Raw genomic sequence first — 20,032 nt, forward strand, 5'->3', positions numbered from 1 at the left:
ACTGAATCCAGCTCCGGTTGGCTGCAGAGTCCAGTCCAGGACTTTGGGTGCTGGCTCTGCAATACATCTGCCAGGGTTTGATTGTCATCCCGCAATCTAAACCCTCGACAAATGTCCACTATAAAGCATTACATCCTTCAGGCAGAGCCCTTTGGTTTTCTCTGAATCTCTTCAACCACTATAGTAAACTTGGAGCTCCTGAACAATAGCACCAGTTGAAAATACACACAAAAATAAAAAACTTAGCTCTTCAGATATGGTTAAGATCCAACAGACCAAAACTTCTCTCTAAAAAGAATCAGAATTTCTAAGGCTTGTTAGTGTTTCATAAAATCACACTAGTTTAAAGACATAAATAAAATTTCCCAACATCATCTGTTAATCATGCAGGTGCTATCAGTAAATCACCCGAAAACAAACAACTCAGGAAAAATAAAATAACTTCAGAACCAAATGAGAAGGCAGAAGGTCAAGAGGTTTTAAAAATCTTCATCCCTTGAAAACACTTAGTCTGGTAGAAGAGTTATGCTTCTGTTAGCTTAATGGAGATGAAAAAATTGAAGCAGTTGGGAAAGCTTAATAATAATACTACATGGGAAAACAAGGACAAAATAGGAAAAAGAAATCACACAAAGACTGGGAGTCTGGGTAACTATATTCTACAGTCACAAAATCCTTTTCCAAAGCATTGCTTCAAGAGTCAGAAAGAACACTTGTCTAAAATAAAAAGGTCTCAGAGTTAGGTGCTGTTGTGGCAGCTACCACAGAGGTGTTGCACAACGCGGCTGTGCTCCATCTTTCGTGTTTACAACCTTCTGCTACAACCATTCTGACCCCAGGCCTGGCTGCTGGTTCTCCATCTGCACCAAACCTTAAGCTGGTTTCTCCTCTCACCATGCAATATTTGCTTAGTAAATACCTACATTCTGAATACTTGCTAAAATCCCGCTCCTTCTCATGTTTGGCATTTACGTGGCAAATTCTTAAAAGGAAAAACCAAAAAGCATTGCTCATACATTACTACAAAATAATGTAGGTCCTAATTAGCAAAGAGATTTGACAACGACCTGACCTGTTTTGCAGAACCCTGAAAACTGGAAATTAAAAAAACCAGCTACATGAAAACATAAAACCATCTCCATCTTTTCTTTCAGCTGCAGCAACAGCTTGTTTTAGTAACAGTAATCTGTTTGATGAACGCAAGGAAGAAATTACCAGGCATCAGAAGGTACTAAGAGTCACAAGGTGGTGAGTCACTATATAACAAGCCAAGTGAAGTGACCGAGGAGCTGTCGGAGTTGGTGTTTCCTGCATTCCTAGAGGTGAAACATCCAGAGAAATCACTATTTGGACAGACCAGCTCCTCTGGTTTGCCTGTGCTACAAGAAACACACCAGAAAACCTGGGCACCTGCAGAGAACTGAATTGTCACCTCCAGGGATAAAACAACAAACAAGGAGATGATCTTGCACCACAATATTGGTCATCCACCCTTACTTTCAGAAAGCCTTTCCTAAAAAAAGAATCTGGAAATAATATGCCTAAAAGTTTGCGGAATGTCCATTACTGGAGGTTTGGAAGAACAAGGCAGACAAATATTTGTGAAAAGTGATTTAAGTACAGCCAAACCATCACACAGAAGACTGAAGTCAATGACCTTTTGGGATAACTCTCACCCCTATTTTTTTTCCCCCAAGACACTGAATTTTGACTATTACAAAACCCAGTTTCCAGTTTGGTAAACCCTTAAACTCCACATTTTTCTCCAGTGGCAGTACAGTAGGAAACTGAAGATATTCAAAGTAGACAGAAGTATTAAAATTGTTTCTGACATAACAATAAATCGACTGTCAACTCTTTCTCTGTAAGTGCTCTTCAAAAAAACCAGCACTTTAAAAACTTATTTTTCTTGCAAGCAAGCAGATAGTCACTGACTTTTCCTTTTCAGACTTAGCCAACTTAATGTGAATGTTTTCTATGTCGATCAGGGCACTGTTCTTCAAACCCATCTTAACTTGATTAGAGAGAAATTTTTTTCCACATGATGAAGTTTGGCACATTTTACTATTGGTAGCAGTAAGAAATTCTAGCAAGGGATGAATCAAAAAACCTGCCATTTTTTACTAGGTAGAGATGTAAATGAAACTTTATTACTATGGTGTTTCCACTTAAAATTCTCTTGAATTGACAGCAAGTGTTTGCTTTTCGCATAGAAATCCTTGCATCACCTGAGCATGGTGTATTCTGGACTCAGGTCTCCTTCGATTTAAAGTGCTTTTCCTGGGTGTAGCTGAGAGAAGAATTATCTAAGTATCCGTGTAAGTATGAAGAGTACCACAGAAGTAGTTTCCACCTCTGATTTTGAATTTTACTATCGAAAAACTTGGTGTACAAAGGTACACATCGTGACAGGGAAAATTATATTCTTCTCCCTTCAATTCCTGCTTAAAGTATAACCATAGTTTCAGCAAATACCCTCAGGAATCTTTTTTTTAGGTGATTTACATTACAGAATGTGAACTTAGGGACAGATGGATACTTAGGAAATAACTGACAGATAATAACCCTCATTTGCTTGGTTGCCCAGTGGTTCCTCTCATCTTCAAGACTTCATGTTCCAATAAGCTCTGTACGCTTGTTTTATATGAAGAAAACAAAGTCTTTGATGTATGTTCTTATTTAATGGAAAGCAGCACCAGACTCTTAAATGAGATGCAGTAGATTTAATTTATTAATAGTGTTTTCAAAGATACAACCTTTACACTAAGGAAACTCATATATCTACCAAAGGTTAATTTTAAAGGGATTTGACAATAAAAACTAATTAACTCAATAAATAACAACGTAACGCATTTAATGTACACCAAAATGTCAGCGGGATCAGGAAGGTTTGATTACCTGACAAGAGCGAAACTGGTTGACGAGCAGCGTACATCTCTGTGGGTCTTTTCTTCCATCTAAACTGTCCAGTTCAGCCGCCACTTGATTGAGTTCCTCATCAGCGTAGTAGAACTGGGCAAGGAGCTGCGGGTCTGTTCTCTGCATTGAAGACAGAGATACACACAATATTACATGACATACGCAAATAAAAACCCCACTTCAGCTAATTCTATGTATTGTGATTATTTTTTTTACATTTAAGTGAGATAAGTAGTGTAATAAACTCGTGTAATAAACTTAGAGCATTACTGAGCTGCCATGACTGCCAAAATCATCCTGGTGTTCTCACTACTTGCGGCATAATTATCTGGTGGGGCAAATAACCAAATCACAACTTCTGTTTATGAAACAGAAGTGCAGTTCAGTTAAAACAAACTAAAACTCCAAAATCTACCCAGCAGTGTGATAATCTATCAAGCCGTGTGGTAACCCTGCAACAGGACACATGGTGCTATGGGGTCAGAATCCTCACTTGGAGGATCACAAGAATCAAATCGCAGAAGGGAAAAGTACTGAATCTACTGGACACGTTACCAGTGCCAAATAGACATAAAGACTTCACAAAGCAAATAACAGAACTGAACAAGGCATTAGAGAAAGAAAACTAAGCCACAAGGGTTGCAAATGGCAAAGAACAGAATTATTATAATGGATTTTTGGCCGTGTTAAAACAAAACAGCAATTATCATAGAACAATGCATCACCAAAAATACTGAGAAGCGTTAATAATAAAAGTTTACCCCATAAAAGGGAAATGTTTTTAATATTAAGAACTGGATATTTTGATCCCTATGAAAGGTGTTATCAAAATACTGGAAAAAAAAAAAAAAAACAGAAAATCAGTGTGTGTGGAAGGAGATAAGAATTCTGACTGCTAGAAGAGTGGGGATAGAAGTGGGAGGAGGGAGGGAGCAGCTTTTTGTAGGTGCCAGGAACTGGGTGAAAGATTCCTGGGCTCAGATAAGCACAACCTCCTATTATGGCAAAGAAGTCATCAGTGAAACATACACAAGATCTGTGGGAGATGTGTATAAAATGAAAATAGTTGGCTTTAATCACAGTGTAAGAAACATTATATTAACTGTAGAGTGGTAATCAGAATTAGTTGTCACTAGATGAGAAGGGAAAAAATGCCTGATATGCCTGATACCACAGAAAACAAATAACTGCTAAATATCTGAAATTGATTGTTAATGCACTGAAGAATAGAACAACACAAAAGTGCTTTTAGAAGGGCCAGGTTATGTAAATAAGGAGTAAAAATAGAGACAAAGTTGCAAGGAAGCAATTTAGAGACTCAAATATTGAGAGAGAAAACACCAAACAAAGCCTACAATAACAAAGGGAAGAATTTCCAGGTAAATGAAACCATTGCATTAAAAGAAAACAGTGCTTCTACAAACTAAAAACAAATAGTGAAAATGTTGAAATTACCAAGATACAACACATTTAAATGATAAGTAATGAAGATATACAAGGTAAGTACATCAGAGCAAAACATGTCCCTGAAGAAAAAAGTGCAACATAATGAAGAAATCAGTCAACAGCAAAATGAAAGATAACCTCACTTTAAAAGGCAACGCCACCAAATGCGACAAATGGCAAAAGACAAAAACACCCAGGATATTGCGAGGAAGTCTGTGCTGTGAACCGTAACTTTATCTGAAACACAAAGCATTTACACTGTTGTAAAAGAATAAAACAGCAAAGTTCTTAAGGACTGGGCATAAGAACAAGACTGGTGAAGGGACTTGAACACAAGACCTATGGGGAGAGGCTGAGGGAGCTGGGGCTGTTTAGTCCGGAGAAGAGGAGGCTTAGAGGTGAGCTCACCATTCTCTAGAACGACCTGAAGGGAAGTTCTAGCCAGGTGGGGATTGGTCTCTTCTCCCAGGCAGTCAGCAATAGCACAAGGGGGCATGGGCTTCAACTCTGCCAGGGGAAATTTAGGTTGGATATTAGAAAGAAATCCTTTACAGAGAGAGTGGTCAGGCATTGGAATGGCTGCCCAGGGAGGTGGTGGACTCACCGTCCCTGGAGGTTTTTAAACTGAGACTGGACATGGCACTTAGTGTCATGATCTAGTAAATGGACGGGAGTTGGACCAAGGGTTGGACTCGATGATCTCTGTGGTCTTTCCAACCCAGTCGATTCTGTGATTCTGTGATAAGGGTGTAGTGGAATCAGAAACGCTGCCATTACCAAAGCACATGTTTGAAGCAATAACAGGGATAAACGTGTCCTAGAGCTGAATCCTGCCCTGCACATCCATCCAGTCCCACAGCTCCTGTGCAGAACACACGAGTTGTCTGCGATCACACAAAAAGATCAGTAGCAACACAGGTTCACCAGTGGCGAAAGCACAATAATTGCCCATCGGGAATACTTGAAAAAAGCAATTATTTTTACTTCATACTTTAAAAATAAAAAAAATTTCAACAGAAGATACCACAACATGTTGTTAAACTCCCTGTTCTGGTCTCCACAAGATACATTTCCTGCAAAAGAATCCTTTCAGGTCTTCATAGTGCAAAAACATTAAAACCTGCACAGCTGTTTGGTCCCTGAAAAGGAACAACAGAGTACTAACACATTTTGAAGAGGACAGTGTACATCCTCCACACCTGACAGGATCAGTGAGTCAACGACTGCCAAGTATTTTATTACTGTAAGACTTCAGGAAAAAGGTTCAGTCTTACAAGCAACGCTAAACACTGCCTCAGCATTACGTGCTGGCTTAGTTCTCAGTCAGCAATTTAAAGGGACAACAAGAGTCCTCTATGAAAACAGAAAACTCCTGGTTCTTCCATGTCTTATTTGGGCACGAACACAGTGAATTTAAGGCTGCCTTTCCCATTGCTGTAAGTGACACACGGTCCGGCAGCTTCCTACCTCAGCACTTAACACCGTGCAAAGTCTGAAACAAGTCAGAAGTGAAACATCATCTCAGGCAGTTGAAATGTAGTAATTTAAGTCTTGTGACTTTTTTTTTTTCCTTCTTTAAACAGTCACTTTATACAAAATTGAGCGCCTTTCCCATCATAAGCTTCTTGCTCTTGATCCTTTCAATGTTGTCTTTTATTAAGCAGTTTCAGTACCTGAAGTGTAAGCTGTCAAAAATTTAGTCTTCACTGTAGCCTTGATCTAAGGTGTCCGGGGAGAAGGATCAAGCTTGTGATATAGGGCCAGGGAAACAAACAAAATTCAAAATGAATTATAATAAGAAGGAGAGTCTATAAGTAAACCACTACATTTAATTTTGTTTGGTTCAAAATTTCTGTATTTATAAAGTAAGGCTTAGTACAGCATTTCTTTCAATATTTCCCTTACCCAATTATTTTTATTCTTTCAGATTTTTACATTTTCCTTCAGCATTTACCTATATCTATTAAAACTTTCTAGACAAAGTTGTTAACCAAAGATGCAGGAGTTCATGCGTGGAATTGTGGCAACGCATGACTGCTGATGTACAAGCTTCTAAATTGCACTGCAGAAGCAAAATAAGGCAATTTATTAAGACTGGTCTCAACCAAAATAAGCAAAGCTGAGATACTTCACTCCCACATGGCTGATCTTTTAAAGTGGAAGAACAAAAGTTTTAATTGAGTTCTCTGGACTGTGTTATGTTTGGTGCGGATTAGTAGCGTGATCTTTGATTAACTGTGTCAGTCATATGTGGTCTCTGGCAAAACGAAGCTGCATGAAACTCTAAATCTCTTAGCAGGAGGCTGTTTAAAACAAGTAATCACAACTTCCTAAATTCATTTTGTTCCAATTGGTAGTAGAAAATAAGAGATAGCACCATGCTCTATGCCAATTTTGACTTTTAGATTATGCAAAATATGGTTCAAATAACGGCATCCAAATTACTTATTATTCTTCGTCAGAATTAGTAACTCCCAGCCTCGGCTGCTCAAACTAATAGAGAGGTTCCATATGAAAGCAACTAGCAGAGAAACTACCACTTATCCTGGTAGTTTGTTTCAAGAATTATTCGTATTTACCATCAAATTAATGCATCTAATATCTTGTTTTGATTTGCTGGACTTCAGCTTCTAGATACTGCTCATTTTGCCTTTTTCCACTATAAAGCACTGAGTATTTCTGTTAACTCTATTCGCCCATTTCTGTATCCACAGACTGCAGTGGCCCCTTTAATCATTTCATCACTGTATGTTGCACATAGGGGTTTGGGATTTTGAGGAGGATTTCTGTTTGGTTGGATTTTTAGGGTGGATGTGTGGAAGTTTCTGTGTGTAGTGATAGTTTTAAACCTGTTATCATCCCAACGCCCTCCTGAGCGTGAGCTATCCAGGCAGGAGTCTCATTCTCTAAGTACACTCTGCATTTCTTCTGCCTAATGTTTCTTTATATTTCACATCTAATGTTCAACCAACCCAAAGGTCCAGGTTATTCTGTGTAGCTATATTGCCAGCACGTAATTTACCATACCACTGGTGCATGTTCTCCACAGATCTGAAATCATCGCTTCAGACGTGGGTCACAATTTCTGATCCTGATTTGTACTATGTACATTGACTATCACTCCAGTCAGCACATCATCAGTTTTGTCGTGTTTTTTAAAACATTTCGTCAAGTCAGAAGGCTTGCTGCCAGAAGGCTGTGCTGCCATCCATAGGGACCTGGACAGGCTGGAGAATTGGGCAGGCAAAAATTTAATGAAATAGAACAAGGGCAAATGTAGAGTCTTTCATCTGGACAGGAACAACCACAGGTTCCAGTAAAAAATGGGGAATGACCTATTAGAGAACAGTGTCAGGGAAAGGGACCTGGGGTTCCTGGTGGACAGCAGGATGACCATGAGCCAGCACTGGGCCCTTGTGGCCAGGAAGGCCAATGGCATCCTGGACTGTATTAGAAGGGGGGTGGTCAGTAGGTCAGAGAGGTTCTCCTATCTCTCTACTCTGCCCTGGTGAGACCACACCTGGAATATTGTGTCCAGTTCTGGGCCCCTCAGTTCCAGAAGGACAGGGAACTGCTGGAGAGAGTCCAGCGTAGGGCAAAGATGATCAAGGGAGTGGAGCATCTCCCTTATGAAGAAAGCTGGATGGATGATGGCAGAGCGGTGGATGTGGTCTACCTTGACTTCAGCAAAGCCTTTGACACAGTCCCTCACAGCACCCTTACAGCTAAATTGAGGAGGTGTGGTCTAGACAACAGAGTAGTGAGGTGGGTTGCAAACTGGCTTAAAGAGAGAAGCCAGAGAGTGGTGGTCAATGGTACGGAGTCCAGTTGGAGGCCAGTATCTAGTGGAGTGCCTCAGGGGTCAGTACTGGGGCCAATATTATTCAATATATTCATTAACGATTTAGACGAGGGAATTGAGTGTACTATCAGCAGGTTTGCTGATGACACTAAGCTGGGAGGAGTGGCTGACACGCCAGAAGGCTGTGCTGCCATCCAGAGACCTGGACAGGCTGGAGAGTTGGGCGGGGGATAACCTGATGGAATTTAACAAGGGAAAGTGTAGAGTCCTGCATCTGGGCAGGAACAACCCCAGGTTCCAGTATAGGTTGGGAAATGACCTATTACAGAGCAGTGTAGGGGAAAGGGACCTGGGGGTCCTGGTGGACACCAGGATGACCATGAGCCAGCACTGTGCCCTTGTGGCCAGGAAGGCCAATGGCATCCTTGGGTGTATTACAAGGGGAGTGGTCAGTAGATCAAGAGAGGTCCTCCTTCCCCTCTACTCCGCCCTCATGAGACCCCATCTGGAATATTGTGTCCAGTTCTGGGCCCCTCAGTTCAAGAAGGACAGGGAACTGCTGGAGAGGGTCCAGCGTAGGGCAACAAAGATGATTAAGGGAGTAGAGCACCTCCCTTATGAAGAAAGGCTGAGGGAGCTGGGGCTCTTTAGTTTGGAGAAGAGGAGACTGAGGGGTGACCTTATTAATGTTTATAAATATATAAAGGGTGAGTGCCACGAGGATGGAGTCAGGCTCTTCTCAGTGGCAAACAATGATAGGACAAGGGGCAATGGGATCAAGCCGGAACACAAGAGGTTCCACTTAAATTTGAGAAAGAACTTCTTCTCAGTGAGGGTGACAGAGCACTGGAACAGGCTGCCCAGGGAGGTTGTGGAGTCTCCTTCCCTGGAGACATTCAAAGCCCACCTGGACACCTTCCTGTGCGACCTCACCCAGGCGTTCCTGCTCCAGCAGGGGGATTGGACTGGATGATCTTTTGAGGTCCCTTCCAATCCCAAACATACTGTGATACTGTGAGTGGAGCATCTCCCGTGTGAGGAAAGCCTGAGGGAGCTGGGGCTCTTAAGTTTGGAGGAGACTGAGGGGTGACCTCATTAATGTTTATAAAAATATAAAGGGTGAGTGTCACGAGGATGGAGCCAGGCTCTTCTCAGTGACAACCAACGGTAAGACAAAGGGTAATGGGTACAAACTGGAACACAGGAGGTTCCACTTAAATTTGAGAAGAAACTTCTTCTCAGTGAGGGTGACAGACACTGGCCCAGGCTGCCCAGGGAAGTTGTGGAGTCTCCTTCTCTGCAGACATTCAAACCCACCTGGACACCTTCCTGTGGAACCTCATCTGGGTGTTCCTGCTCCAGCGGGGGGACTGGACTGGATGAGCTTTCAAGGTCCCTTCCAATCCTTGACATTCTATGATTCTATGCTCATTCATGTTTTTTATGAAAGATCACTCACTGAATATTTCTTTTAATGATTTTTACTTTGTATTAGATACCACTCTCAGTAGGTCAGAGATCAAAATCACAAGACAACAGCCTGCCAACCACAAGGCCACATTAAAACTGGCCGTGTGATAAAGTTGTATCTACTACTGAACTGGTCAGTCTTGTTTTTTTGCCCATGAAGTCCTACCAATGAACAGTGACCACGATTAGGATAGTTCTGTTTGTCACATAATGAGTTCTGAGCTGATTTATCAATCAGGATTTGTATGGACTATAACAGAATGTTAAAAGGAAAACATCTTAATTTAAGAGACCCATTAGCTACAGGTTATTAGATGAGTAACAGGCCTGCAGAATCACTAAGTACATGTTATGAGATTAAAAGATGTTCTTCTAACATCTCATAAACAAGGTGGTCTATCAAAACCAGAAGCTGTCACTAAAACAAGTGTCAACTAACTGGGAAAGGAAGAAATTCTAGCACAGGCTTCTCACCACAGGGCAGAAGCAAAGAGCTAGACCAAAACCTGGTATTACAATGAGAAGCTGAGGTGCTGAGAGATCAATCTCAAACCATTCAGTAATTCTGGAATTTAAGAATCATCTTGAAAGAACATTTCCAGACATAAAGGTTCTTTCTGGAGAGGATTTTTTCCTTTTGAAACAAAATCACAAGTATCTTTTGCTTGATTTTTAACAACAGCTTTCAAATATCAATGCTGCCTCTTTTTTCAACTAAAACATAAAATATGCATCATCTTATAAGTGACAGCAGCCCATAATTTGAACACTAAAGGGAACATTTCCCCCAGGTTTCCATGATCCTTTGTAGGGAAGTAAAGATATTATTGAGGATTTTTCTTGTACTGACACTGCAGCAGGAACAGAGCCCCTCCCAAAAGAGACAGAGGACATCATCATTCCAAATGAGCTAAAGAATAGACTGAGTCAAGGGAACCATACAGATGAGCAAGATCGCAGCTAGCGGTATAATTATCTTCTGATGCCTGTCAGTTATCCTCTGGAAAATAATATTCATCACTTTTGAATTGCTGATCTAGAGGTTTCAGAACAACAGCTAAACCCCAGCCCTGCATAAAATCAAATCCATGGACTGAGGATGAAGGGCTCCAGATCCCCCTTGTTCACCATCACCTTTCCAGCACTAAACATTTGCCTCTCTCTCACACACTCAGAAACCCTAACCTGATCCCTACGGAACGGAACTGTATGGAAAAGCATTAATTATATGCATTTTGCTGACGGTAAACCCAGATTGCTTTTTGATGAGAGAACAAAGTAAATCTATATCCATCAGAGTAACTTCTCAAGCAGTACTTTATAATGGCAAAAGGCGTATTTTTACAGAGGTATATGTATTTTATTACACTTTGCAGCAAATTCATCCACAAACAATCGGAGGACAATACTGGGTGATATTCTATGCCTGATAGTTTCAATCGCTGTGGGTGTCCCATGACTTCACCCTTCCTTAGCCAGGAGGGTTAACAAATAACAACTGCCCATTCAACAGCCTCTGTTCTGATAAAGTTGGTGCTACATCTCTGTCCTGGTTTTGTTAAAAAACAAGTTTCTCTTTTAGTGAATTTGCCTGTCAGCTAAAGCCTTCATATTAGCTGCATTTTCCTGGAGAACCAGATTCATGTTTTGGTAAACATAGCAATGGAATGCAAACTTATTGATAAGCACGGATGCGAGAGAGGCAATGAGAAACTGATGACCGAGAGACTGACCAACAGTGTATAACATTCCATTCACGTGAATACTTCATATAAAAGTGGGAGATCATGAGGATCTCATCCCTTTTCCTTCCCTTCTGCTTATGGCCGACATTAGGAGAGGACCTTGCTAGTCATCGCTGAGAACTGAGGCCTAGTGAGAGACTGAATCCATCTCCGGTTGGCTGCAGAGTCCAGTCCAGGACTTTGGGTGCCGGCTCTGCAGTTGCTGAGACTTTCAAGATTGGTTTTGTATATTTTGTGTTATTTTCTCTATACTTATTAGTAGCATTAGTAAAACATGTTTAATTTTTCCAACTCTCTTCTCTCTGTCTTTCTTTCCCTCCCAATCACCTCTCCTTGGTGGGAAGGGGGAAGAGGGAGGGGCAAAAGGGGGAAGTGGGGGGAGAGGAGGTTAACAATACATCTGCCAGGGTTTTTGTTGTCACCCCACAATCTTAACCCTCGACAATCTCTAATGGCCCAAGTGAAGAGTTTTAGAGAAAGGCCGTGGCATTCACATCAGTGGAACTGTCTGCCATTGATGTAGCTTCCTTCATTCCCCTTTGGTAAGGGAAAGGGTGGTATAAATGTCTCTATCACTGAAGACCCAGTTGTTCTCAGCCCAAACCTCTCGCCCACTGTATTTCTGAGGAAAGAAGTACATTGTCACATACCCAGACAAAGAAGATCTACCTTCAACTCTCCACTCCCTGAAATCGACATTGCAGTTATCAGACAATGCCAAACAGAGACAATTACTGCATAGCACAGAAATCAGAAAAGGGGCATCACAAGTGAAAGCACATTCCCTTTGAGGTGACAACTGGAAAAGGCTGGAGGTTAAGAACTCGCTCCTACTCTGCAACATACGGAAACCACCACCTAATATTTTGGAAAACAACTCATACATGAGATGACAATGTGTGCCATGCACCACAAGGCACAATTAGGTCCTAAGCGTTTTAAACACAGTCAGTGATGAGGCAACGTACTATTTTTAAAGCTTACAACTGATGTTGCATGTAACTAGTTTTAAGCTAATTAAACTTAACTAAGACTTATGTAACATCATCAGAAGGAAAAAGTGTTTTGTTCAAATGTAATAGGATTTAGGCACAAAGTCCTGAGTTTATTCACCGCCAGCTCGAAAAATAACAGATTTACAGTGACAGCAACTTATCCAGTTGAAACTGACTGCACCAGTCACATTTGCTCTAACAGGCTTAACTGGAAGATGACAAGTTCCAAAGATTTAAAGTATTTCTTCACAAAAGGAATCAGCCAGTTGTTACATCAGTAACCTCCCATATAAGCAAATGTACTCACATCCTTCCTTTGGACAGGTGCTTTGAATTTTTCATTGATTTCCAAATGCAAATTAATAACAATAAGAAATCATCATCCTCTAACAGGCAGGTGAGCCAAGATTTCTAATAGTTAAATTCAAATGTTATAATGTTTAGCAGCAAAACATCTTTTTTCACATTTGTCCTGGTTTTGTTAAAAACCAAGTTTCTCTTTTAGTGAATTTTGCCTGTCAGCTAAAGCCTTCATATTAGCTGCATTTTCCTGGAGAACCAGATACATGTTTTGGTAAACATAGCAATGGAATGCAAACTTATTGATAAGCATGGATGGACATCTCAAGAGGGGCAACAAGAAACCGGTGACCAAGGAACTGACCAACTGTGTATAACATCCCATTCACATGAATACTTCATATAAGAGTGGGAGATCACAAAGATCTCAGCCCTTTCTTCTTTTTTTCCCTTTTCCTTATGGCCGACATTAGGAGAGGACCTTGCGAGTCCTCCCTGCGAACTGAGGCCCAGTGACAGACTGAATCCATCTCCGGTTGGCTGCAGAGTCCAGTCCAGGATTTCAGGTGCCAGCTCTGCAGTTGCTGAGACTTTCAAGATCGGTTTTGTATATTTTGTATTATTTTCTATATTTTTATCAGTAGCATTAGTAAAACATTGTTAATTTTTCCAACTCTTCTCTCTCTGTCCTTCTTTCCCTCCCGATCGCCTGTCTGCAGTGGGAAGGGGGGAGAGGGAGGGGCAAAAGCGGAAAGTGGGGGAGGAGAGGAGGTTAACAATACATCTGCCAGGGTTTGATTGTCACCTGCAATCTAAACTCTCGACAACATTAAAAGAAAGGGGAACTCCACCATTCCAAGTATGCAGTTGCTTTGGGGGCTTTGTTGTTTGGTTGTTGTTTCTTTTAATCTACTGCCTACCTGAAGCACTATCTGTTTAGGAATAAAGGGAAAAAAAATCCCTTAGCATTCATATTTTGTAGAATGTAATTAAGTCTTAAACTGGTGTTGCACATGCATAAAAAGAAAGAGGACTCCAAGATGAATACGACTGGTAACTGGTCATGTGGATTTTTTAAGAAAAACAAGCACTGAGATAAAAAGCTACAGCCTGGTTAAAGCTTTGCCAGCTGCTCTGTGTTCATCTACAGAATATCGTTACACACACAAGAAAGACAGGTGAACAGGTTGTTAACACAATAAAATGCTAGCAGCATCTTCAGGAAAAGAAAAACAAAACAAAACAAACAGTGAAATAATGATTTATTAGACAACACAAGAGTTTTTGGATGGGTTTTTGCAGTACTCCCCCAAACCATTTAAGATTTCTGTTTCCCCTACAGATCAGTATAATGCTAACCCCCTAAAAGGGAAAATGTGGGTGGTTACACTGAACTAGAGTAGCAAATCTTTGAGACTGCCATGCAGTCAGTTTTCATTTATGATGGATTAAGTCACCGTTCTATTTTTGAGTGTTCATAATACTAATCTAGAAGAGCATGTGCTCCAATCCGTGTTTTCTGTGGAAGCACATAAGCATACACTGAACACAGTACTTCAGCGTTTGGCTGTGTATTCTGCTGAACGGGAGCGCCCTGCAGCTGAACCGCAGCTTCAGTTCTGAGGAAGAGAAAGGGGTTTTGGTGTGGAGAAGTCAACACGCTAAGCAGATGCGAGAAGTGACGGAGCAGCTACTTTTGCCATGTGAAAAGCAGGGACCCTGCAATGCTACCCCCACATCCAGCCTATGGCAGGCTATTTTTAATTAGGAAAAAATTAATCTTCCCCAGATTGAGTCTGTTTTGCACATGGAGGTAATTGGTGAATTATCTCCCTATCTTTATCTCAACCCACAAGCGTTTTCATCCTATTTTCCGCCCCTGGCCTGTTGAGGAGTGAGAGCGCAGCTGGGTGAGCACCCAGCAGCCAGCCAAGGTCAACCCACTCACTGAACTTGTAAATGCTCCCCAAAAGCCCCCTCCTGCAGCCAATCTCCCCAAGATCAACCTTAAAATAATCACATTTCTGTCACAGCTGCTGCAAGAACATCAACTTAAATGAAAGACTATTTACCTAGAAACAGTAAATACAGTTTGTCAGGATACATATTGAAACAGACAAATGACTCATTAAATTTTTTTATACAGTTTGCTTCAGGATTTATCTAGACTTATTTAAACTCAAACAGAGCTTTACATCAGATTTAAAGTGGGCAAGAGATAAAACCAGGCTCACTAGAGATAAACCTGGGGGCAGCATGCGAATGTTTGGGAGAAAATGTGTTACAGAGGTCATTCAATCTGCACTCTCAGTGGACGGAAAGCTGTGCAACAAAGACACAAGGGTTGTTGATGTGTTAGTAACCACACAACACCTGAGAATGCTGACATGGGAATCAGAGCTTCTCCCTGCAAAAAGGTGGCAGGACCGACAGCCCAACTTAAGTGCATCTCCAGCAATGCACACACAGCATGGGCAACAAACAGGAGGACCTGGAAGTCACTGGCATCTGGAAAACTATGAGAACTATACAGAACCATTTTGGTTGGAAGAGACCCTTGAGATCATTGAGTCACTAAACCATTGAGGCACTAAAACATGTCCCTAAGAACCACATCCATATATCTTCAACCCCTCCAGGGATGGTGACTCCGGCCTGTTCCAACACCTGACAAACCTTTCCATGAATTTTTTCCTAATATCCAATCTAAACCTCCCCTGGCACAATTTGAGGCCATTTCCTCTTGTCCTTTCACTTGTTACTTGCGAGAAGAGACCAACCCCCTCCATGCTACAACCTCCTTTCAGGCAGTTGCAGACAGTGATAAGGTCTCCCCTTAGCCTTTTGTGTCCTTTTCTCCAGGCTGAACCCCCCAGTTCCCTCAGCCGCTCCTCATCACACTTGTGCTCCAGACCCCTCACCAGCTTCATTGCCTCCTCTGCGCACTCTCCAGCACCTCAACATCCTTCTTATGATGAGGGGCCTAAAACTGAACAGAGAATTCAAGGTGCAGCCTCACCAGGGCCAAGTACAGGGGGAGGATTGCTGCCCTAGTCCTGCTGGCCACACTATTCCTGATACAAGCCAGGACAGCTGCCATCACAGAAACATGGTGGGGTGACTCCCACAGCTGGAGTGCCGCAATGGATGGCTATAAACTCTTCAGAAGGGACAGGCAAGGAACAACAGGCAGTGTTGTACTAGGGAAGGTTTAAATTGGATATCAGGAAAATGATTTAGTGGTGGACTCAGCAATGCTAGGCTCACAGATGGACTCAGTCTTAAAGGTCTTACCAAGCTTAACAATTCTACGGTTACATTAAGTATCATTTGAAACATAATAAATTCTTCAGGTTTTTTAGTGGTTTTTTTTGTTTGTTTTTGTTTTTTAATTTTAATTTTTTTATTTATCAAGAAGAAAATAGCCAATTTAGCTCCATGGGCTTGTTGACTGACTATGTTCAATTCCAAATCTGTGCCCCTCCCTCCCCGCACTTACCCAAAGGAATGACGTGGCATTTCCAAGTGGCACCCAACTATTTTTCCTACAACAATGCAACCCCTCCATCTCGCCATGCTGCATGTCTTCACAACTTTCTGCATTAGATGACTTTTTAACCCACTACAGTTATGTTATAACACATTTTGTGGATGTGTCTGAATGTTTATAACAATTCCTAAACACTGGGGCAAACAATGACCTCTTTTCTTGGACATGTCCTCAGTGTTAATGTCTTTCTCATTATTAGTTTGCTATACGCTTTTTTCCTTTCAGAATCATATTTCTATTCTTTAAAAAAGTATACAAAAATAAACAATCAAAACCTAAACAAAACCACTTCATGCAGTTAAAGGATTGCTTTGCAGCCTCTTTTCAGCTCCACCTTGTTTCAGTACGCACAAATCCTAAAAGGATTTTTTTCCTCCCAGGTCTGTAGTTCGAGTCTTTCACTCATGCTTGGCAGACCTGGTAGGATGCCAATTTTGCCTTGCTGTTCAGTACCGACCTGTTCTGAACAATCTGCTATATACAGCATTTCACTTCTGGATCATGAAATAAATGTCTTAGTTAATCAGGGCACAGAGAAAAGTAACAAGAGGGAAACACGACCCAGCAACGAGTTCAAGCCTGCTGACTATGAGAGAATTACTCCATAGCCTTTCCCAGGTTTCTTCATACTGAAAGTGCATCTTTAGTTTTCCTTGCCTCAGCAAACTTGCTTATGATGAATCTGAGGTGTTCCGTATTGTATTTTAATAAAAGCACGGTCATCTGTGTAAAGTTGCTCATACATCAACTCATTTGCCTTGTAGGAGGTTTTCAATAAGCTCAGGCTGAACACCTTGCCAGATATTCAGGTTTTAACTACCTTGGCATCACTAGCAGAATCAATCAGTGCATCAAAAAGATTTCATCAGAACTTTGTTCTGAAACACATCTGTTCAGGCCCAGTGATGAAAGAAGCTGTTCTTACAGCCTTCAGTACAGGAACTTTTCCCAGCTTCTGACAATAACTCCAAATGAACACCTAAGTAAGTAAATATTTTGATCTTATTTCCACTATTTTGGTTAAATCATATAACAAGTAGCTTTCTGCATGCCACCATCAGTCAGACAGGGTTTCCTATTCTGTTTTCCAGATAACAGCAAGCTTGTATTGCTGTTTGTCCTGTGCTCCCCACAGCACCTACATCCCTGGAGATCCATCCAAGTCTAAACAGACACACTCAAGACACAGTCAATCAGAGCACTTAACATCAGCTCTATCTTCTAGGTAGGGACCTACCTAATGTTTTAGGAAACTTTTCGCAACTTCATTGCTTTTAAGGACTTGACACTGAGGTTAGTACCCTTTTTTTTCAAGCATGCTTGAACACAAATAGTGGCTTCAAAAACTGCCAGGAGATGGGCAAGGAGGGAGGAAAAAGGCACCAGAAGGACCAACAGCAAGACCACACATGACTGTAAACCATACTAAAAACTCTTCAAACAGTCCATCGATGAAAAAATACATTCAAGTGCACAAAAAGTGTGTATTTGGTGGAAGACTGAACTGGACGAGAGCTCATGGGAACAGGGTCACCTGAGCCCCTGCTCCCAGCCCTGCTGAACTGCATCTTTTTGCTCCAAGAGACATTCCTGGGGCTTTTCAGAAAATACACGCATGGTCTGTCCTTGGCTTCCTGGTCACGCAGAAAATCTCCCCTGGGAAACAACTGTGTTTGTACAGCCATTCCCGATTTCTGTGCTAGCTCAGCATACTGGTTTAGTTTGACCATTTCTACTTATCAGCATGCACGTTGGATAAGCTGCATCAGTCTTCAGCAATTCCCCCACCCAAACCAGTTCCTTTGAAATAAAGACACAGAATGCATAAAAACTAAGCAGAAGTTAAATACAAAAAATGAATGTTTTTTTGTCATATATTTTCCCCAAGATGTACAGTTCTATATGCACTATGGAGAGGGAAAATTTAAAGAACAAAACACTACCCACAAAACCCTCTATAGTCACTAAATATTAGTGACTCATACAAGGATATAAAAAAATAATAATAAAAAAATCACATACTGTCTCTTCTGGCAAGACCAAGTTTCTCAGAGGTGTTTGCCATCTGTTTAGGTAAATAACAACACCACACACAAAAAAAACCCCACACCACACAATGCAACTACAGCACTACCTATTAAATGAAGGGACGCTTCTTTCCCCACATTCCCCAAAACAGCTCTCAGAAAAGCTACAATAAATACAGCCTACTGCCTGTTATTCTTTACCCATCAACAGTATCACTTTTACACTGTAACTATATATGTTTGGGTCACCCCAAATTAATTCTGCAAGCTTCTGGTTGACATGTATTGTCTCTAGTATGCTAAATGACACAAGAGGCAAAGGCATTAATTGCAGAACTTCTGGTGAAAGCTATGAAATGCATTACCACTAACGCTGATAGTAATATTTACAACAGTTTGACAAGAATATGATCCAAACTAGTTTTCCTTTGTTATATTTGACAATAAAAAAGACACCTAAAAAAGATAAATCTGGTCTTGGAAAAATGAAGCATGCTTAATAAGGCAAAAATATTAATTTATGCACATACATTTCACTTCTATGTCAATGCAGACACCTACAGCAGGTCTTTATCAACAGAGCACCCCTGCTCTGCACCCAGTGGGGCTCCAGCAGCAAACGCAGACCGGGGACCGCTCCAAAGTCAGAGGCAGATTCACAACTGGTTTTGCATATAATGGGACAAAGAATTCCAGTGTTTCCAAAGCTTTGGGGAAGCTATAGGATGCCACTGGACTAGCTAGAGCTTGCATCTCAATGGCATAACAGGTTCAAAAGTTGAGTTGGTTTTGCTATGAATGCTGCATTTGGCAGAAGGTTTAGCACACATGCAGTCTCGGATCAAAGCTATTCACCGCTTCTCAACTGAGAAACAGTGGCTATTTTTCCCTGAAGAAAATAATCCACATAAAATCAAAATGTCAATAAAGTTTTCTGATGTTTCTGAAATTAAAGTTCTTAATTATTCCAGTAATTTCAAGACTTCTGAAAATAGATGGTAATAGTTGCATCCAGCTTGACTTCCACAGCTGTCCAGCCTACAGGCACATGATCACATTACTCGTCTAAAACATGGGAATTTGCTTCAAAACAGGTAAAAATAACAGTTGTCACCAGTTTTTTCCTGCTCAAGCTCTTCTCTTCTGTGCAACAAGTGCAAAGCAGAGGTCAGAATTTGGAAGCACTTTCCCAGTGCAGCCTTCGCTTAAACCAGCCAAGTTTCCCTCCAGCCCAATCAATACTTCACTGTTCCATTCACAGGTTCAAAGACAAGAGCTGCAGAAAGACCCTTCTGGATTTGCCGCAGGCGTGGCGGTTCGATTTCCTTCTGAAGGTGAGAGACAACATCTGTTCAAGCCTACTGAACTAAAAATCTCTTTTTTGCCCTTACTTGCTACCTTAGAGACAAGCTCCTTACATCTGAATTTAGCTCCAGTACCTGCAGCCTTTCCAGCTTTGCTCTCCAGCTGCGGTCACTGTTGCTACCCAAGGCAAGTATGTACATAATGGGCAAGCCTGCAAAAGCCTGCAGAACTTCAGGGACTACCCATGATGATCTAAAAAAAAAAAAATCCCAGGCCATTATTAAACATAAAAACCCCCTTTAAATATATATGACACAAGCAACCGTGAAAATATACCTAAAGGAAAACCATATTTTGCACTTTGGTGGCAATTCGTAAACACTCAAAGCAATTAATTGAAAAGTCTTATAGTAAAATGCTTATCTAGTCAGGCAACAGTTTCCTGATGTACTGAATATTTTACAGCTTCCAAA

General features: G+C 41.2%; 1 protein-coding gene across 2 annotated transcripts in view; it reads right to left on the minus strand.

The window, feature by feature from the left end:
- ZFYVE28 (zinc finger FYVE-type containing 28) overlaps nt 1–20,032 on the minus strand; it is a 163,811-nt gene that overhangs the window by 77,270 nt on the left and 66,509 nt on the right. For both annotated transcript variants that reach the window (XM_071808488.1, XM_065836903.2), the window contains exon 2: nt 2,899–3,039. In XM_071808488.1, the coding sequence (XP_071664589.1) occupies nt 2,899–3,039 (141 nt within the window). The remainder of the gene's footprint in view (nt 1–2,898; nt 3,040–20,032) is intronic.

Source organism: Patagioenas fasciata, chromosome 4 (genome assembly GCF_037038585.1).
Source record: "Patagioenas fasciata isolate bPatFas1 chromosome 4, bPatFas1.hap1, whole genome shotgun sequence".
NCBI lineage: Eukaryota > Metazoa > Chordata > Aves > Columbiformes > Columbidae > Patagioenas > Patagioenas fasciata.